Below are 13,406 nucleotides of genomic sequence, written 5' to 3'. Positions count from 1 at the left end.
ACAAACTCAAGGCAAAAGAACGGGATCTCTCCATATATGGAGCACTTGTAGAGGAGGTGAAAGGTGTGCTCCTTACCATAGAGGAGTATTGGGTCTCGTGGGTGAGACGCTCGGCTAATAGCGTCTCTCACTTATTAGCTAAGGAAGGTTGGACAAATGAACTATGCAAATCATGGTTTCATATCGGATGCTTTAAACTCGGACTCTGAATAAATGCAACACTTCCAACTAAAATAAGAATACACATTGTTTTTGCACCCAAAATATATAATTTTTTAGGGATTGCCCAAAAAATCTGTGTATCTTTTTTTTGAGGGGTATATTTTGAGAAACCAAAAAAAAAGTATGGCAGACTATCTAAGCATTCAGCCCAGAACTGGCCCATCCTTCCCTACCTACTCCGATATGGCCCAGTCTCTCCTCAAGCCCAATTCTGAAATTCCCCATCGCCGCAGCGCAGAGTCGCAGGCGCAAGCGCAACCAGCAAATTCGAACCCTAGACACCGGACGGCCGCGTTGGCCGGCGGCGCGGCGGCGTGGGCATCCGGCGTGGCGTCGTGCCGGCGTCCTGCTTCCATTCCTCGACCCTCTGATCTATGCGCTCCGTCTGGCGGCAGCGCCCGCGCGCAAGCGGCGTCGCCTCCCCCCGTTCCTCGGCGCCCCTGCAGCAACTGAGACACTTAGTACTAGTAGGTTCGTTTTGCTTCCACTTCCAGTTCGATTGAAATTCGAGACTTGTTGCGGTGGATTCATGAATTACTGAGTCAGTTGTTCACATGCTTGTTTAGTACCCTGTTATTTATGTTGAATTCTCTAGCTCTGCCGTGCTAATTTCCCCAGAAATATTATTTTCCTAGCATATTTCATTCGCTAAGAAAGATTAACTAACATAATTTAGTACATGGCTTTAAGTTAATCCACATGTAATCATGACATTAAGTTAGTACATGTTGATCATGCTTATATTGACTAAACACATTGTTGCACCTGAATAATTTGAGTGCGAGTCCACATCTATCTATGTTAATAAAGGAGGTCCTGTTCTGGGGTAAATTGACTCTGTCCTGAAGTAGAGTTGCATTTCATCATTTGCCCACGTTGACAGCATATCAATTATATACCCTACATTGTTCGTCCATTGGATATTTTGCGATACAAGGTTTTCAAAAAATTAATCACATCTTCTTCAAATGACCCCTTTCAGAATGCAGCATGCCACATGTTTGCTCTTTTAACACAAGTATAATCAAGTTTTTCAGCTTATTGACGCAATAGTCGAGTTCAGTTCTATTAGCAGAAACATACTGGACTTGTTTCGCTCAAATGCCATCTCTCGGTTGTTGCTTCCTTTTCGTTTTGCTATGAACAAGCAACTTACTTAGTGCACCATTTAGGTTTCCCATGTTTCGTATTTTAAGTGTTATGTGGTAGAATCCACGCTAATTTAGGCTCCCTGGAAATGCTAGGACAGTTTAATCTGGATTCTGAAGCAATGAGTACCTGTGAAAAGGCCGGAGCGGAAGCTACATCTGTTGTGAGTTCAGACAGAGTGAGCAGTCTACCTCCAGAGATAAAAGGTGATATCCTTTCTCGTTTGCTTGTCGAAGAAGCGGTTAGGACTAGCATCTTATCAAGTACTTGGAGGAATGCGTGGACTGATATGCCAAGAGTATTTCTGCAAGATGGAAAGCTTGCACAAACCAAGTTTGTTACGTTGGTCGATATGGTGCTAGCACTCCACAAGGGAACCATAGAAGAGTTTAATATATCAGGTAACAAAAGTTACCATTATGAGTTTGCTAGGTGGATGCTCATGCTGTCAAGGAGATCACCAAGATCAATTATAATCAAGTTGAACTCATTGCCGGAGTATAGGATTCCCTCATGCCTATTTTCTATCGGCAATTTGAAGATTCTGCACATGGAAAACTGCACCATCTTGTTGCCCCGGGTATTCCAAGGTTTCAAGAGACTAACTCACCTCAGCCTGAAACTTTTCTCCTCCACGGACATGGACATCCAAAATCTGATCTCGTTCTGCCCGTACTGACTGATTTGAGATTAGTTCGTTTTGAGGGCATCAGGTGTCTAAACATTCAAGCTCCTAAACTGGAATATCTTGAAGTTGTTGGGGGCTTTGAAGACATTAATTTGGATGCCCCTAATCTAGAATGGGCCGTTCTCACTCTTAATCCCAAAGCTAAAGCATATCAATCTGTTCCAATTGCTCATGACACGAAAAACTATGTCAAGAAGTCATTGGGAAGCGTAAGTGACATAAAACAACTTGCATTTTTTGGCTTTTTCCTGAAGGTGGGCTATTGCTAGCTCCAAGATTACTATGCCCTTCTTCTGTCTTATGATTTCTGACTAATCTGTGTTGCTATTTCTTTTCTTTTTCTTTTCTTGTTGCAGCATCTATCAAAAGGGTGCATACCTATGAAGCTCCCTGCCGTGTTTACTCGCTTGGAGCATATTTATCTTACGATATGCTTTTGGGACCAGAGGCAAGTCTTGGCCGCTTGTTCATTGTTTCAGAATGCCCCTAACCTAAAGAGGCTTAACATGCGGGTACGTATGCCTCCAGTCAATCCTCTCCATCCGACCCATGTTCATTCTTGTATTCACGGCACCTAATGAGTTGTGAAAAGAAAATGCAGAGTCGCTTTCCGGGCCCATGGTATCAGGATCAGGCGAGCATTCAAGAGCTTACCGTGCAATTGCAAATGGACCATCTCGTAACGGCCAGTATGGAAGGTTTTGCGGGTCTTGACTATGAAGTTGATTTCGTGGCAAAGCTACTGAGCTGGGCACCAGCTTTGGAAGAATTGGAGATAGAATGGGAGGGCGAAACAGACTGCAGCAGGGTTCTTGCGAAGCTATTAGCTCTGCCGAGGGTATCTCCCAGGGCCAAGGTCATTGTTACATTTTGATAGCCATGCATCCCTACAGTCTGCAGTGCATAACCCCAGCACTTTGCCGGTTTAATTTGCTGCTGAGTAGAACTATTTCGTCTTTGTTGTTGCGAATGCCCCATCTATAGAGGTAGTGTGTTTTGTTGACAACATTCGGTGGGGGTACTTAATGTGCTATCAGCAAGTGTTTTCCATGTGAAACACTCCATTCCTTTGGGCAACCAAGGTCACGCAAGCTGCTGCTGCCATTCCTTCACACACAGCCCGTCCTTCCTTAATTGTGTCAGATGAGTTTGTTTTTGTGTTCTGTGTACGGTTAATTCCTGGTTCTAGCAGATATGTGTATAAGAAGTGATCGCATTCACCTTCATGTTGTATCAGCAAGATGTGAACACAAGACATCAAACTGTACCTTGGTATTGTACTTTCTGCATGTGTAGACGTATGAAGCCTGAAGTCTTTTGAGTTAAAAAAAAGCAGCTCATGCCTGACCACTCTACTTTTTGACATCAAAGCAAATCATCAGATTGGCCTGCATTGATTTCAGATTAGAATGAATGTTCAATGCTCACACATCTTCCTATTTGTTTGCTGAGAGGGCAAAATATTTTTATACCACCATTGCTTTTAATATTAGCTATCGCATTATCCGCATTGATCCAATTATTGCTTCAAATAATTTATAAAAACAAATTCAATAATGTTTATTCAGGTGTTAATGAAACATATATCTGACCTTCTCTATGCCCTTATTGCCTAGCTCGAGATGGCAAATTTGTAAGGTGCTGTCTTGTGCTATACCTGCCATGGTTATTTCCTATTCCGTAATTTATACGCTACACTTTCCGTACATTGTTAGTCTTTAAAATATTTATTCAAAAAGAGTCGTCATAGTACAGAATTTTAACTTGATTGAAGATATTGCCAGTGCAATTGAGCAGGTGCGGGCTAGTTTTGGAACACTTCTTGGTATGTCTAAATGCGGTGGTATCTCGAAACTATTTTTTTAAATACCATACGTAAAAAAAACCTAGGACAACTCATAACAGGAGATAAACCATTTTCTCATAACCATAACTTGTGATTGGAAAACTTTTACGGGATCAACGGACTGGCTGAGGTGGGGATTTGTGATTGGAAGTTGGGGATGAGGCGGGGCCCACCCCACTGAAAATGGGGGGGGGGGGGGGGGGGGGGGGGAGATTAGTTAGTTGAAAGAATTAAGTAAAGCTCCGTAATCATCCGTGTGTGTAGGATTATTGGTCGTTTAATTATACATTGGTCCTAAAGGACATTTCTCTTTTGCTCCTAGGATTGAAGAAGAGAGATACATATAACTAACCATAACAAAAGAAAGAAATAACACGTGGTTCAAACCACTAGTTCCGGGGGCAAAGATACATGTCAACGCATGTATATGGAATTCCAGCTGCTTTGACGCACTAATACTCTGGGATCTCAAGTTGAACACCTTGCCCAAGTCGACGAAAACAATAGCATCCTCTTTTATCTCCTCCCAAAAAGCCCAAACGGACTGCAAAAGAGCTTGCTAATGAAAATCGCTTGGCCATCTAGACCACCCATCACCAGCACCCACGTGTTGACATCTGCCTTGAATATGCCCACCTTGCGGGTTAAGACAAGACCATGTGAAGGGTATTGCATTGCCACCTCACCATGAGAAACTTCCCATGCGATTCAACAAACTACCTGATGGCGGTGAGAAGATGATTGTCGTGGTTCTAAGTCTGACAGTAGAATATGGGGGTACGTAGGAGGAGGCAAGATCCTAGTTACGGTGAGATTGTGCACGCAAGATTTATGAGTTCAGGCCCTTCTCAAAGGAAGTAACAGCCCTACGTCTCGGTGCCCGGAGGCTTGGTCGACTGGATTATGCGTGAAGTTACAGGGGGTGCGAACCCTTGTGCCAGTGGAGGGGGTGGCTTATATAGAGTGCGCCGGGACCCCGGCCAGCCCACGTTACAAGGGGTTCAATGTATATAAAGGTGAGACGTTACTGGTAACGCCAATAATAAAGGCATATAAATGATCATTAAGACTACGGAGTGAACGCCTAACCGTTGCCATCTTGAGTGACTTTAGATCTTCTGTACTCCGAGTGATTTCTGATGTGGTCGAATGAGTATATCCTGGTCGAATGGAATTGGGTTATCCGAGTGAAATGTTGCTGGTCGAGTGGGTTGCACTTTGAGGTGATTTTAGTCGGTAGATGCTGCTGTGCTTTGAATGTCTTTGACTCTAGGGCAATGTCTTTGGGAAGGGTGTCTAGGTCAGCCTCATTACCCTACCCTAGATACATGTCATCGTCAATGATCGCCTTCTTCCCCTGATATATGCTCTAATACCATTGATTGTGATGGAATAATGTTATGTAACTACTAATGCATGCATGTTTTCTCTAACCGTGGGAACCAATCGTGTTCATATATGAATTCATATGCTAGATGTGTGAGAAATGAAAAATAGCCTTGTTTGAATTTCCTCATGATGCATCGAGAAAAAAGGTCAAAAGTAGAACAAAATACGTTATGATGGTCTCCTCATTACTTTGCTGGTTTAATTTGCTGCTGAGTAGAACTATTTCGGTTTTGTTCATGCCAACGTATGTACTAGGGCTTAGCTGGTGTTTGTATATGTGTGCATTTGAAGCAAACCATCAGGTGGAGGTAGTGTGTTTTGCTGAGAACGTTCGATGTGAATACTTTATGTGCTATCGGGAAGTTTTTTTTTTTTTCATATGAAACACTCCGTTCCTTTTGCGCAGCTGGGAACACATGTCGATACTGCCATTCGTCTACACGCCTACGACTCACACGTCGCAGCCCCTGCCCTTCATATAATTTAGGACCGGGGACCTAGGATTTACACATGGTCGGTTACAATTTAGGGATAAGCATGCCTATCGTTCGAATACGCTTGAAGAGTATGCCAAGCCTTCAAGAGATTTTCGTCTTGATAAAGCTGAGGCCCGGGCCAGGAGGGCCCATTTATCAGCCAACATTTTGGCTCCTAGGTGCATATGCACCCATTGTCTAAATAGACATTTTGAAAATTTAAAAAATTCAGAACAAAAATCCCGCGGGTATATCCGAACATTCTATGTGCATGCACAAAGTTGTGGTGAAAAACGACATTTTTTGTGGCTTGTGTAAAAAAGATAAAGAGATGCAAAATAAATAGTTGTAATGGAGCATCAGAAATTGTCTTTTTTACACAAGCCACAGTAAACCTCCTTTTTCACCGAAAACTTTGTGCACGCACATAGAATGTCCGGATATACACGCGGGATTTTTGTTCGAAAATGTTCAACTTTTCAAAATGTGTATTTAGACAATTGGTGCCATTGCCAATTTCCGCAACATTTTCTGCTAATTTGTTTTTGTATATATACCCTATATGCATATATATCAAGCATCGCCATCATTTTACACCTACCACGCATGAAATTCAGCAAAGAAGCGCTCCAGCGCCTCGCTTCCTTACCTGGGCTCGCCGTCTACATTGGGCCTTGACTTGGGCTGTTGGTATTGCAATCTTTCAGCGATAGCTTATAGCAGCCTAGGTCTGGGAATCCTGTTGCTCAAAAAAAAGGTCTGGGAATCCTAAAAGAAAAGGGAAGAAAAGCAGCCTAGGTATGGGTAGTGCATCGCTAATAGGACATACATCGCACCGGTACGTTGCTGATCGCCAGATCACCGACGATCGATAGGGCATCCGACATCGTCGTGTCGAATTGCAGCATCGTGTGTGCTCGCCTCGCCCTCGTCCTCGGTAGCGGCAACACTCGTCCGACAGGCAGCGATCAACCGCTAACAGCTTCGTGCATATCATTCCTTTTTTTTTTTTGCGAACACGTGCATATCATTCCTTGGCTAATCAGCTTTGCGTACTGTTAGTTTTGTAATTCTGAATTTTAATTGCCAATTCAGTATAACGGATTATATTTATCCCGCAAGTTCATCTATTGGTCTACACGTATTAGCACTATCATTTGTTTCTTTGAGAAAGGCTGGCTGTATTCTTGCAATATAAACAAAATATTGAAGACCTTGTTGCAATAAATATAATAATTAAAATTTAGTTTCCATGATTGTAAACATTTATCTCTTAAGAGTTTTGCTTCACACTAAAAAAAACTTCGCATATCCATGTCTGAAATCCTGGCTCCGCCACAGTTAACCAGTCTTCGGTGGGTCCTCGCCCAGCCCATAACCAAAGGACTGACATGGCAAGCACCCCCCTAATTCAGGACACCAACCCGCCACTCATTAGTGGCAACCTATAAACGTTTTCCCGGTAGTGCGTGCATTACACGTACATCCGAACTTAGATAACTACACATGATCAAATATTGACATATCATATTATAACATAAAACACATACAATTTAGAATCATATTCACGTACTTCTTGCCATTAAAAAAACTATTTGGTGAAGTACTATTAAAGCCTTGAACAACAAATACATAAAGTAAAAGTGAATGTCAATTATTTTAGTGGAAAAAACTTGGGAGAGATAAAATATGGAAGAATCTAAAAAAATGTTGTTTAAGTAAATAAGAAATTTCGATTCAGATATTGTGCACTGATAATCACAAAGTAAAAACGCGATGTTGGGAGAAATAAAATATCACATATTGGGCATTGATAATCATATAAATAAAAAAGCAACGTTGATTCATTTGGAAGAAACGAGTTCACAGCATTAAGTCCCTGGATTCCAAGCAATGTTGATTCAATGAATTACTGAACTTAGTAACTAAATCGCTGGGTACAAAGCTTTGTGCACAAACTAGACCATGCTCCGGCCATACAAAGTCACTCGTAGTGAACAAAATTTCACGTGCCGCATCCCTCCCATGGAGCTCTGTACTGCTTCGTTGAGTACTCTATGTCGCAAAACCACTCATTGTCAGTTTTCTTGGAGAGAAAACCACTCAATGTCAGTTGAATACACATTGTTTTTGCCAAAAAAAAAGAACTACGGTCTATATCATGTATGACAGACTGTTGAAGCATTCAGCCCAAGATAAGGACTAGCCCACCCCTTCCTACTCCGACAAGGCCCAGTGGCCCAGTCTCCTCAGTCCTCACCCAAAATTCTGAAATCTCCCAGCGATGCAGCGCAGAGAGATAGAGTCAGCAGCCAGGAATTCGAACCCTAGGAAGGAAATTCGAGGGGCCAGCGGCGCGGCGGCGTAGGAATCCGGCGTGGCGTTGTTTTCTTCGTCTAGTACTCCAGTAGCTTAATCAACACATGGAGGACGCATCGTTTTCGCTATGGTCCGAGCTCCCGCCGGATCTCGTCGGCTCCGTCGTGACCCGCCTCCCCAGCGCCGTCGATTGCGCCCGCTTTCGAGCCGTCTGCCGCTCATGGCAATCGGCGATGCGCAATCATGGCTCCCCGGCGCGGCAGCCACCCCCGTGGGTGGTTCTTCCTGATGGGCGCTTCGTGAGTTACTTCTTGTGCCCCTCGGCGCGGTCACATCGGCCCGCCTCCTTCCCTAAGAACGCCATATGCATTGGCTCAACAGGCAGCTGGCTCTTCCTCCACTGCATGGATGCCGCCAAAAAGTACACATGTCTCTTGCACAATCCATTCACGCACACGACCGTGCCGATTCCTGAGCTCGACACCATCATCGAGGATGTGACAGAGTGTTCCATGGTCACCAAGGTGCTCGTGCTATCAGGCCCCGATGATGTCGTCGCTCTCATGACAAACGATCGCTGGAATTACCCGATCATCTTGGCCAGGGCCGGGAAGGGCGTTTGGTTTCCCAAAGCACAAAATACTTTCTTCGTACGCATCATCGATATTGTGTTCCTTGGAGGCAAATTGTACGGCATTACTAAGGCCGAAGACCTTTACTTACTTGATGTCTGCTTTGATGATGACGGCACACCCATGGTTAGTACTGCCCAATGCATCATAGGACACCCAGCGAGTGAATTTGATGAAGCAAGTGATGAGGATGGTGACGAGGACGACGAAGAGACTAGTGATGATGAGGAAGATGAGGTTCATCAAGGCATTGCTGATGTTGATGAGCAATATGAGGTTCTTGAAGGCATTGCTGATCTTGATGAGGAAGATGAGGTTCTTGAAGGCATTGCTGATGTTGATGAGGATGATGGTCTGCCTGAACACTTTGACTACTTTGATGATGGTTGCGTACTTCAAGACTTTGACTATGCCGACGATGGTGATGGAACCGAGATTTGCATCATCAGGTACTTTGTTGAGTCGTGTGGGAAGCTATTCATGGTAAAGCAAGAAGCACAATATCTTGGATACAAACTTGACTTCACTCGTAAGGTGGAGGTTTTTGAAGCAGACATCATCGCACGTGCGTGGGTGCCGGTGGTTGGTGGGCTTGGGGGCCACGCACTTCTCCTCAGTAATCCAATTAGCAAGTTCATTCCGGCTTGTGGGGAGATAGAGGAGGATGCGGTCTATTTCAAGGACACGGTCAACGTGTTTAGCATGAGATCCCAAACAAACAGCGAGGCACAATGGAACTATGATAATCTTATGGCGTTGATGCTGTGCTCTGACCTGGAGCAACCAACATGGATCTTTCCTCCGGTTCTTGTGGTTTAATAATTTGTACTACTCCCTCCGTTCCTAAATATAAGTCTTTCTATAGATTTCAATATGGACTACATACGTAACAGATGAAGTACCATACATGATTTATTATTAACACATTATGCTCGGAAGTTCCTTTTTATCCTTCGGAAGCTTTTGTTTTCCTTTTGAGACATTACGGGTACTTTATTTATACCTTACAATAATTAATTGAGGACTGGATCGATGGAAGTCCGCGGTTTCCAACCCTTTTTTCGAAAGAAATATAGTTCTTCCTCTGTAAACTAATACAAGATCGTTTAGATCACTACTTCGATCTTATATTAGTTTACAGACGGAGTAAATGCTTGGGCAGCCAATGATTATAACTGGTCACTAAGAAAATAATAAGAAATGGGAGACAAACTCAGTTTTTTAGTTCTTTAATTTTGCATTATTGGTCAAGCAGCACTAACAGTACTCCTACTTTGTTACCCGCACCACATCTCGTTTGTGGTTTTCATGCATTATTTGCTATGGGTCGACTAAGGCACCAGAACTGACGGATTTCATGCAGGGTTCTATCAGCGCCACTGGGAGCTGATCGGCCATGATGTGACAACGGCGATCCTCGGTTTTTTCAATAGAGGGCATATGCTGGTTGTGGTGGATAGTATGGTGATCGTCTTGATTCAAAAGGTGAATAATCCTCATAATATAACGCAATATAGGCCAATATCTTTATGTAATGTTCTCTATATATAAAATCTTCTCCAAAGTTTTGGTTAACCGTTTGAGGGAGATTCTTGATGAGATAATTGCAGAGCAAAGTGCTTTGGTCACTGGATGATTAATTACCGACAATGTCCTAATGTCTTATGAGTGCATACACTCCATGAGGAAGAAAAGAGGAAACCAATAAGGATGGTGTGCGGTTACAATTGATATGATCAAAGCATATGAACGCATTGAGTGGGTGTACATACAGGGTATTATGCAGCTACTGGGCTTTTCAGAGGAGTGGATCTCACTATTTATGCGTTGTATGACGAACGTGAGTTCTCTTGTGAAAGTGAATGGGGAGCTTTTCCAGTGTTTAAACCCTCTAGGGAGGGAGGGGGGCTATGGCGGGGGGGGGGGGGGGGGGTCTGATCTAGCCCTATCTATTTCTGTCATGGAGAAGGATTATCTTATATGTTGAAGAACTATGATGGGGGTTGGATTGATAGAGGAATTCGTGTCAGGTAAACTAAGCCATGGATTTCTTGCCTTCTATTTGTGGATGGTTATTTGATTTTTATGAAAGCAGATAGAAGGGGTGCTACCACACTGAATGAAATTCTGGAACACTATAGTGTGGACTCCAGACAAAGTGCAAACAAGCAAAAGAGTTTGGTTTTATTTAGCGCTAATACGGGAGTTTCGGTGAGAAGGGGTGTCAAAACTACTTTGCGTATACACTGAGAAGCACTCACAGAAAAATACCTTGGACTTCCCACGGCGGCAGGGAGAATTATGGAGCAGCAGTTTGAACACATCAATGAACGCCCGCGAGCAAAGGTACAAGGGTGGTGTGAGAAGAAAATGACATGTGCGGCAAAATATGTTCTCTTGAAATCAGTGGTTCAAGCTTTACCAGCCTACTCTATGAGTTGTTTCAAACTTGCGGTCTGTGCAACACTAGTAAAAAACGGAGCTTTATTACCGGTTCGTAAGGGCTTTTAGTGCCGGTTGGGCAACCGGCACTAACGGGTGGGGACTAAAGGTCCCCCCCTTAGTCCCGGTTCAACACGAACCGGCACTAAAGGGCCACCACGTGGCACGAGCCCGCGCCGGGGGCTGGGAGACCTTTAGTACCGGTTTGACATACCGACCGGTACTAAAGGTTTAGGATGGTTTTGGGTTTATGATTTCTTGGTCCTTTAATTTTGTTTATTCTATTTAATTCTTTTTCATTTGCTGGTATTTTACGATACTACATATTGGTATATATATACAATTTCTCCTATATGGAGGCATTACTCCAGTGGTAGCGGGTAATGGAATTCTCCGTTGGCATCTATGACCTGGTCGAGAAAAAATCCCGCTATTTCTTCTTGAAGTGCTCGTACGCGATCCCCTGGTAGGAGCTTCTCCCGCACGTTCTTGAACTTTAAAGAAGGAGATCAAATATGCATGTATTAGTTGTGTGTATATATATTAGATATCGATAATGATGTAAAAATTGTGAATAGTGCTCTCGCAACGTACCCATTGCTGTCTATCATCTTTGCTCCTTTCGGACGCCATCATGTGAATGTTCTCGCAAACGTAGTATGCACATAGATCATTCCCCGGCAACTGCTTCATGCACTTTACGAGAATAGAATTCAATTAGATAATAATTAATCAAGCATGATAACTAATGGTATATTGAAACTAGAATTAAAGAGATGGTAGCTAGCCAGTACCACTTAATTAATTATACCTTGGGTCGAAACCAATACAACTTTTCTTTCCATGGACCTGTAATCTCTTTCCTAAACTTTTGCCAAGCCCTGCCCGCCGACAAAGAAAATGAATAAAGGAGTTATTAATTAGTTGATATCAGGAAATGACGAACTAAAGAGGCCGACATATAGTTTGATGATGATTGAAATTACCTGTTGATTATCCCCTTCACGATTTCGTACTCCTCGACTGGTTTAAGTAGCGAGTCCAGAACTTCAACTTCTCCATCTTCAACTCGAATGATTAACATGATCTAGTGGTAACTGCATGCATGCGCACACGTTTGCATGTATAAATTAAGCGGGCATGTGCTTAACACTCATCAACTACCCTAAACCCTATACACTTATTAATTAACATTTAGCTAGTAAGCAAAAACAGAATTTGTAGTACAAGACAGTGTGACCCACCCAAAGTGATAAGGAAGTGGTATATCTTGATTGGTATTTAGGCGCTTCAAGAACTCTAGGAAGCTAGTCTCTGTATCTTGTTTATAGAATGGCTTTGACCATGTCACTTGATTAACGGTATTTGGGTCAATGAACCCAAAGCCATAGCGTCCAGCTTTTTTCATTTCATAGATCTTTATTCTGCATAATACCACAGAAAAGAATATAGTGAGGATAATATTACAGGTAATGATCAACAGACACTACAGGTAGCTAGAGACTTAAATTACAGAAAGAAATCACTTACAGACAATAGCAACTGACGAGAGATTTGTCGAGTGCATCTTGATTGAATAACTGAAACAGTTCTGTAAACTCAACATACAGAGCATTCTCATGGTAGTAATGATCTGCGTTGACTTTCACCATGAGGGACTCTCGATTGGTAGTCTTGGTAATTTTCATGTACCATTCATGCAATTGATACATTCTCGTTGAGAGCTTCTTGACCTCCTCAGGCTTGACCAAAGGTTCACCGCGGGCATATTTCCGTTTTATTTCCGCCTCTGTAATCAATGGTATGGGCTCGAGCTCTAGGAGTTGTTCCACAGTGACACCGGCCTCTTCATCCATCCTTCTATGATCGTCGGTTATTACCGGCAGATTATAGCCGGTACTCACATGTGTTGATGGTACAACAAGCGGGGGGATCGATTGCACCGCTTGTTCTCCCAGCCGGGGAACCGTTTTCCCGCTTTTCTTGGCAGCTGCTTGGCTGGAGCTCGAGCTCGACTCCTTCTTTCGGCGCTCATGTGTCTTCCTGATTTGGCGCTCATAGTCTGAGTCAACAGGCTTGGGAGCTGGTGGCTGAGCCATACGAATAAAGTGCTCAATGACATGCTCAGGCACTTTCTCCTTTGGCGGCGGTGGCGGTTTTGGTCCGAAATGGGCGTCCAATTGTTTCCTGACTTCAGCTGCGTTTTCCTCTTCGCTCCTGTCGTAAGGCCTCTGCGGTAGAGG

General features: G+C 43.3%; 1 protein-coding gene across 1 annotated transcript; it reads left to right on the top strand.

The window, feature by feature from the left end:
- The first annotated feature begins 439 nt into the window (after positions 1–439).
- On the top strand, positions 440–3,339 carry LOC109747709 (F-box/FBD/LRR-repeat protein At1g13570). The gene is given in 5 exon segments (XM_045233981.1): positions 440–693; positions 1,467–2,042; positions 2,045–2,313; positions 2,416–2,571; positions 2,661–3,339. Coding segments are annotated over 5 exon segments (1,371 nt in total). The 5' UTR covers positions 440–596; the 3' UTR covers positions 2,934–3,339.
- The last annotated feature ends 10,067 nt before the right edge of the window (positions 3,340–13,406 follow it).

This window comes from Aegilops tauschii, chromosome 3 (assembly GCF_002575655.3).
Source record: "Aegilops tauschii subsp. strangulata cultivar AL8/78 chromosome 3, Aet v6.0, whole genome shotgun sequence".
In the NCBI taxonomy this organism is placed as follows: Eukaryota; Viridiplantae; Streptophyta; class Magnoliopsida; order Poales; family Poaceae; genus Aegilops; species Aegilops tauschii.
The sequence above is the reverse complement of the archived record's forward strand: the minus strand, read 5'-3'. Positions and strand labels throughout refer to the sequence as shown.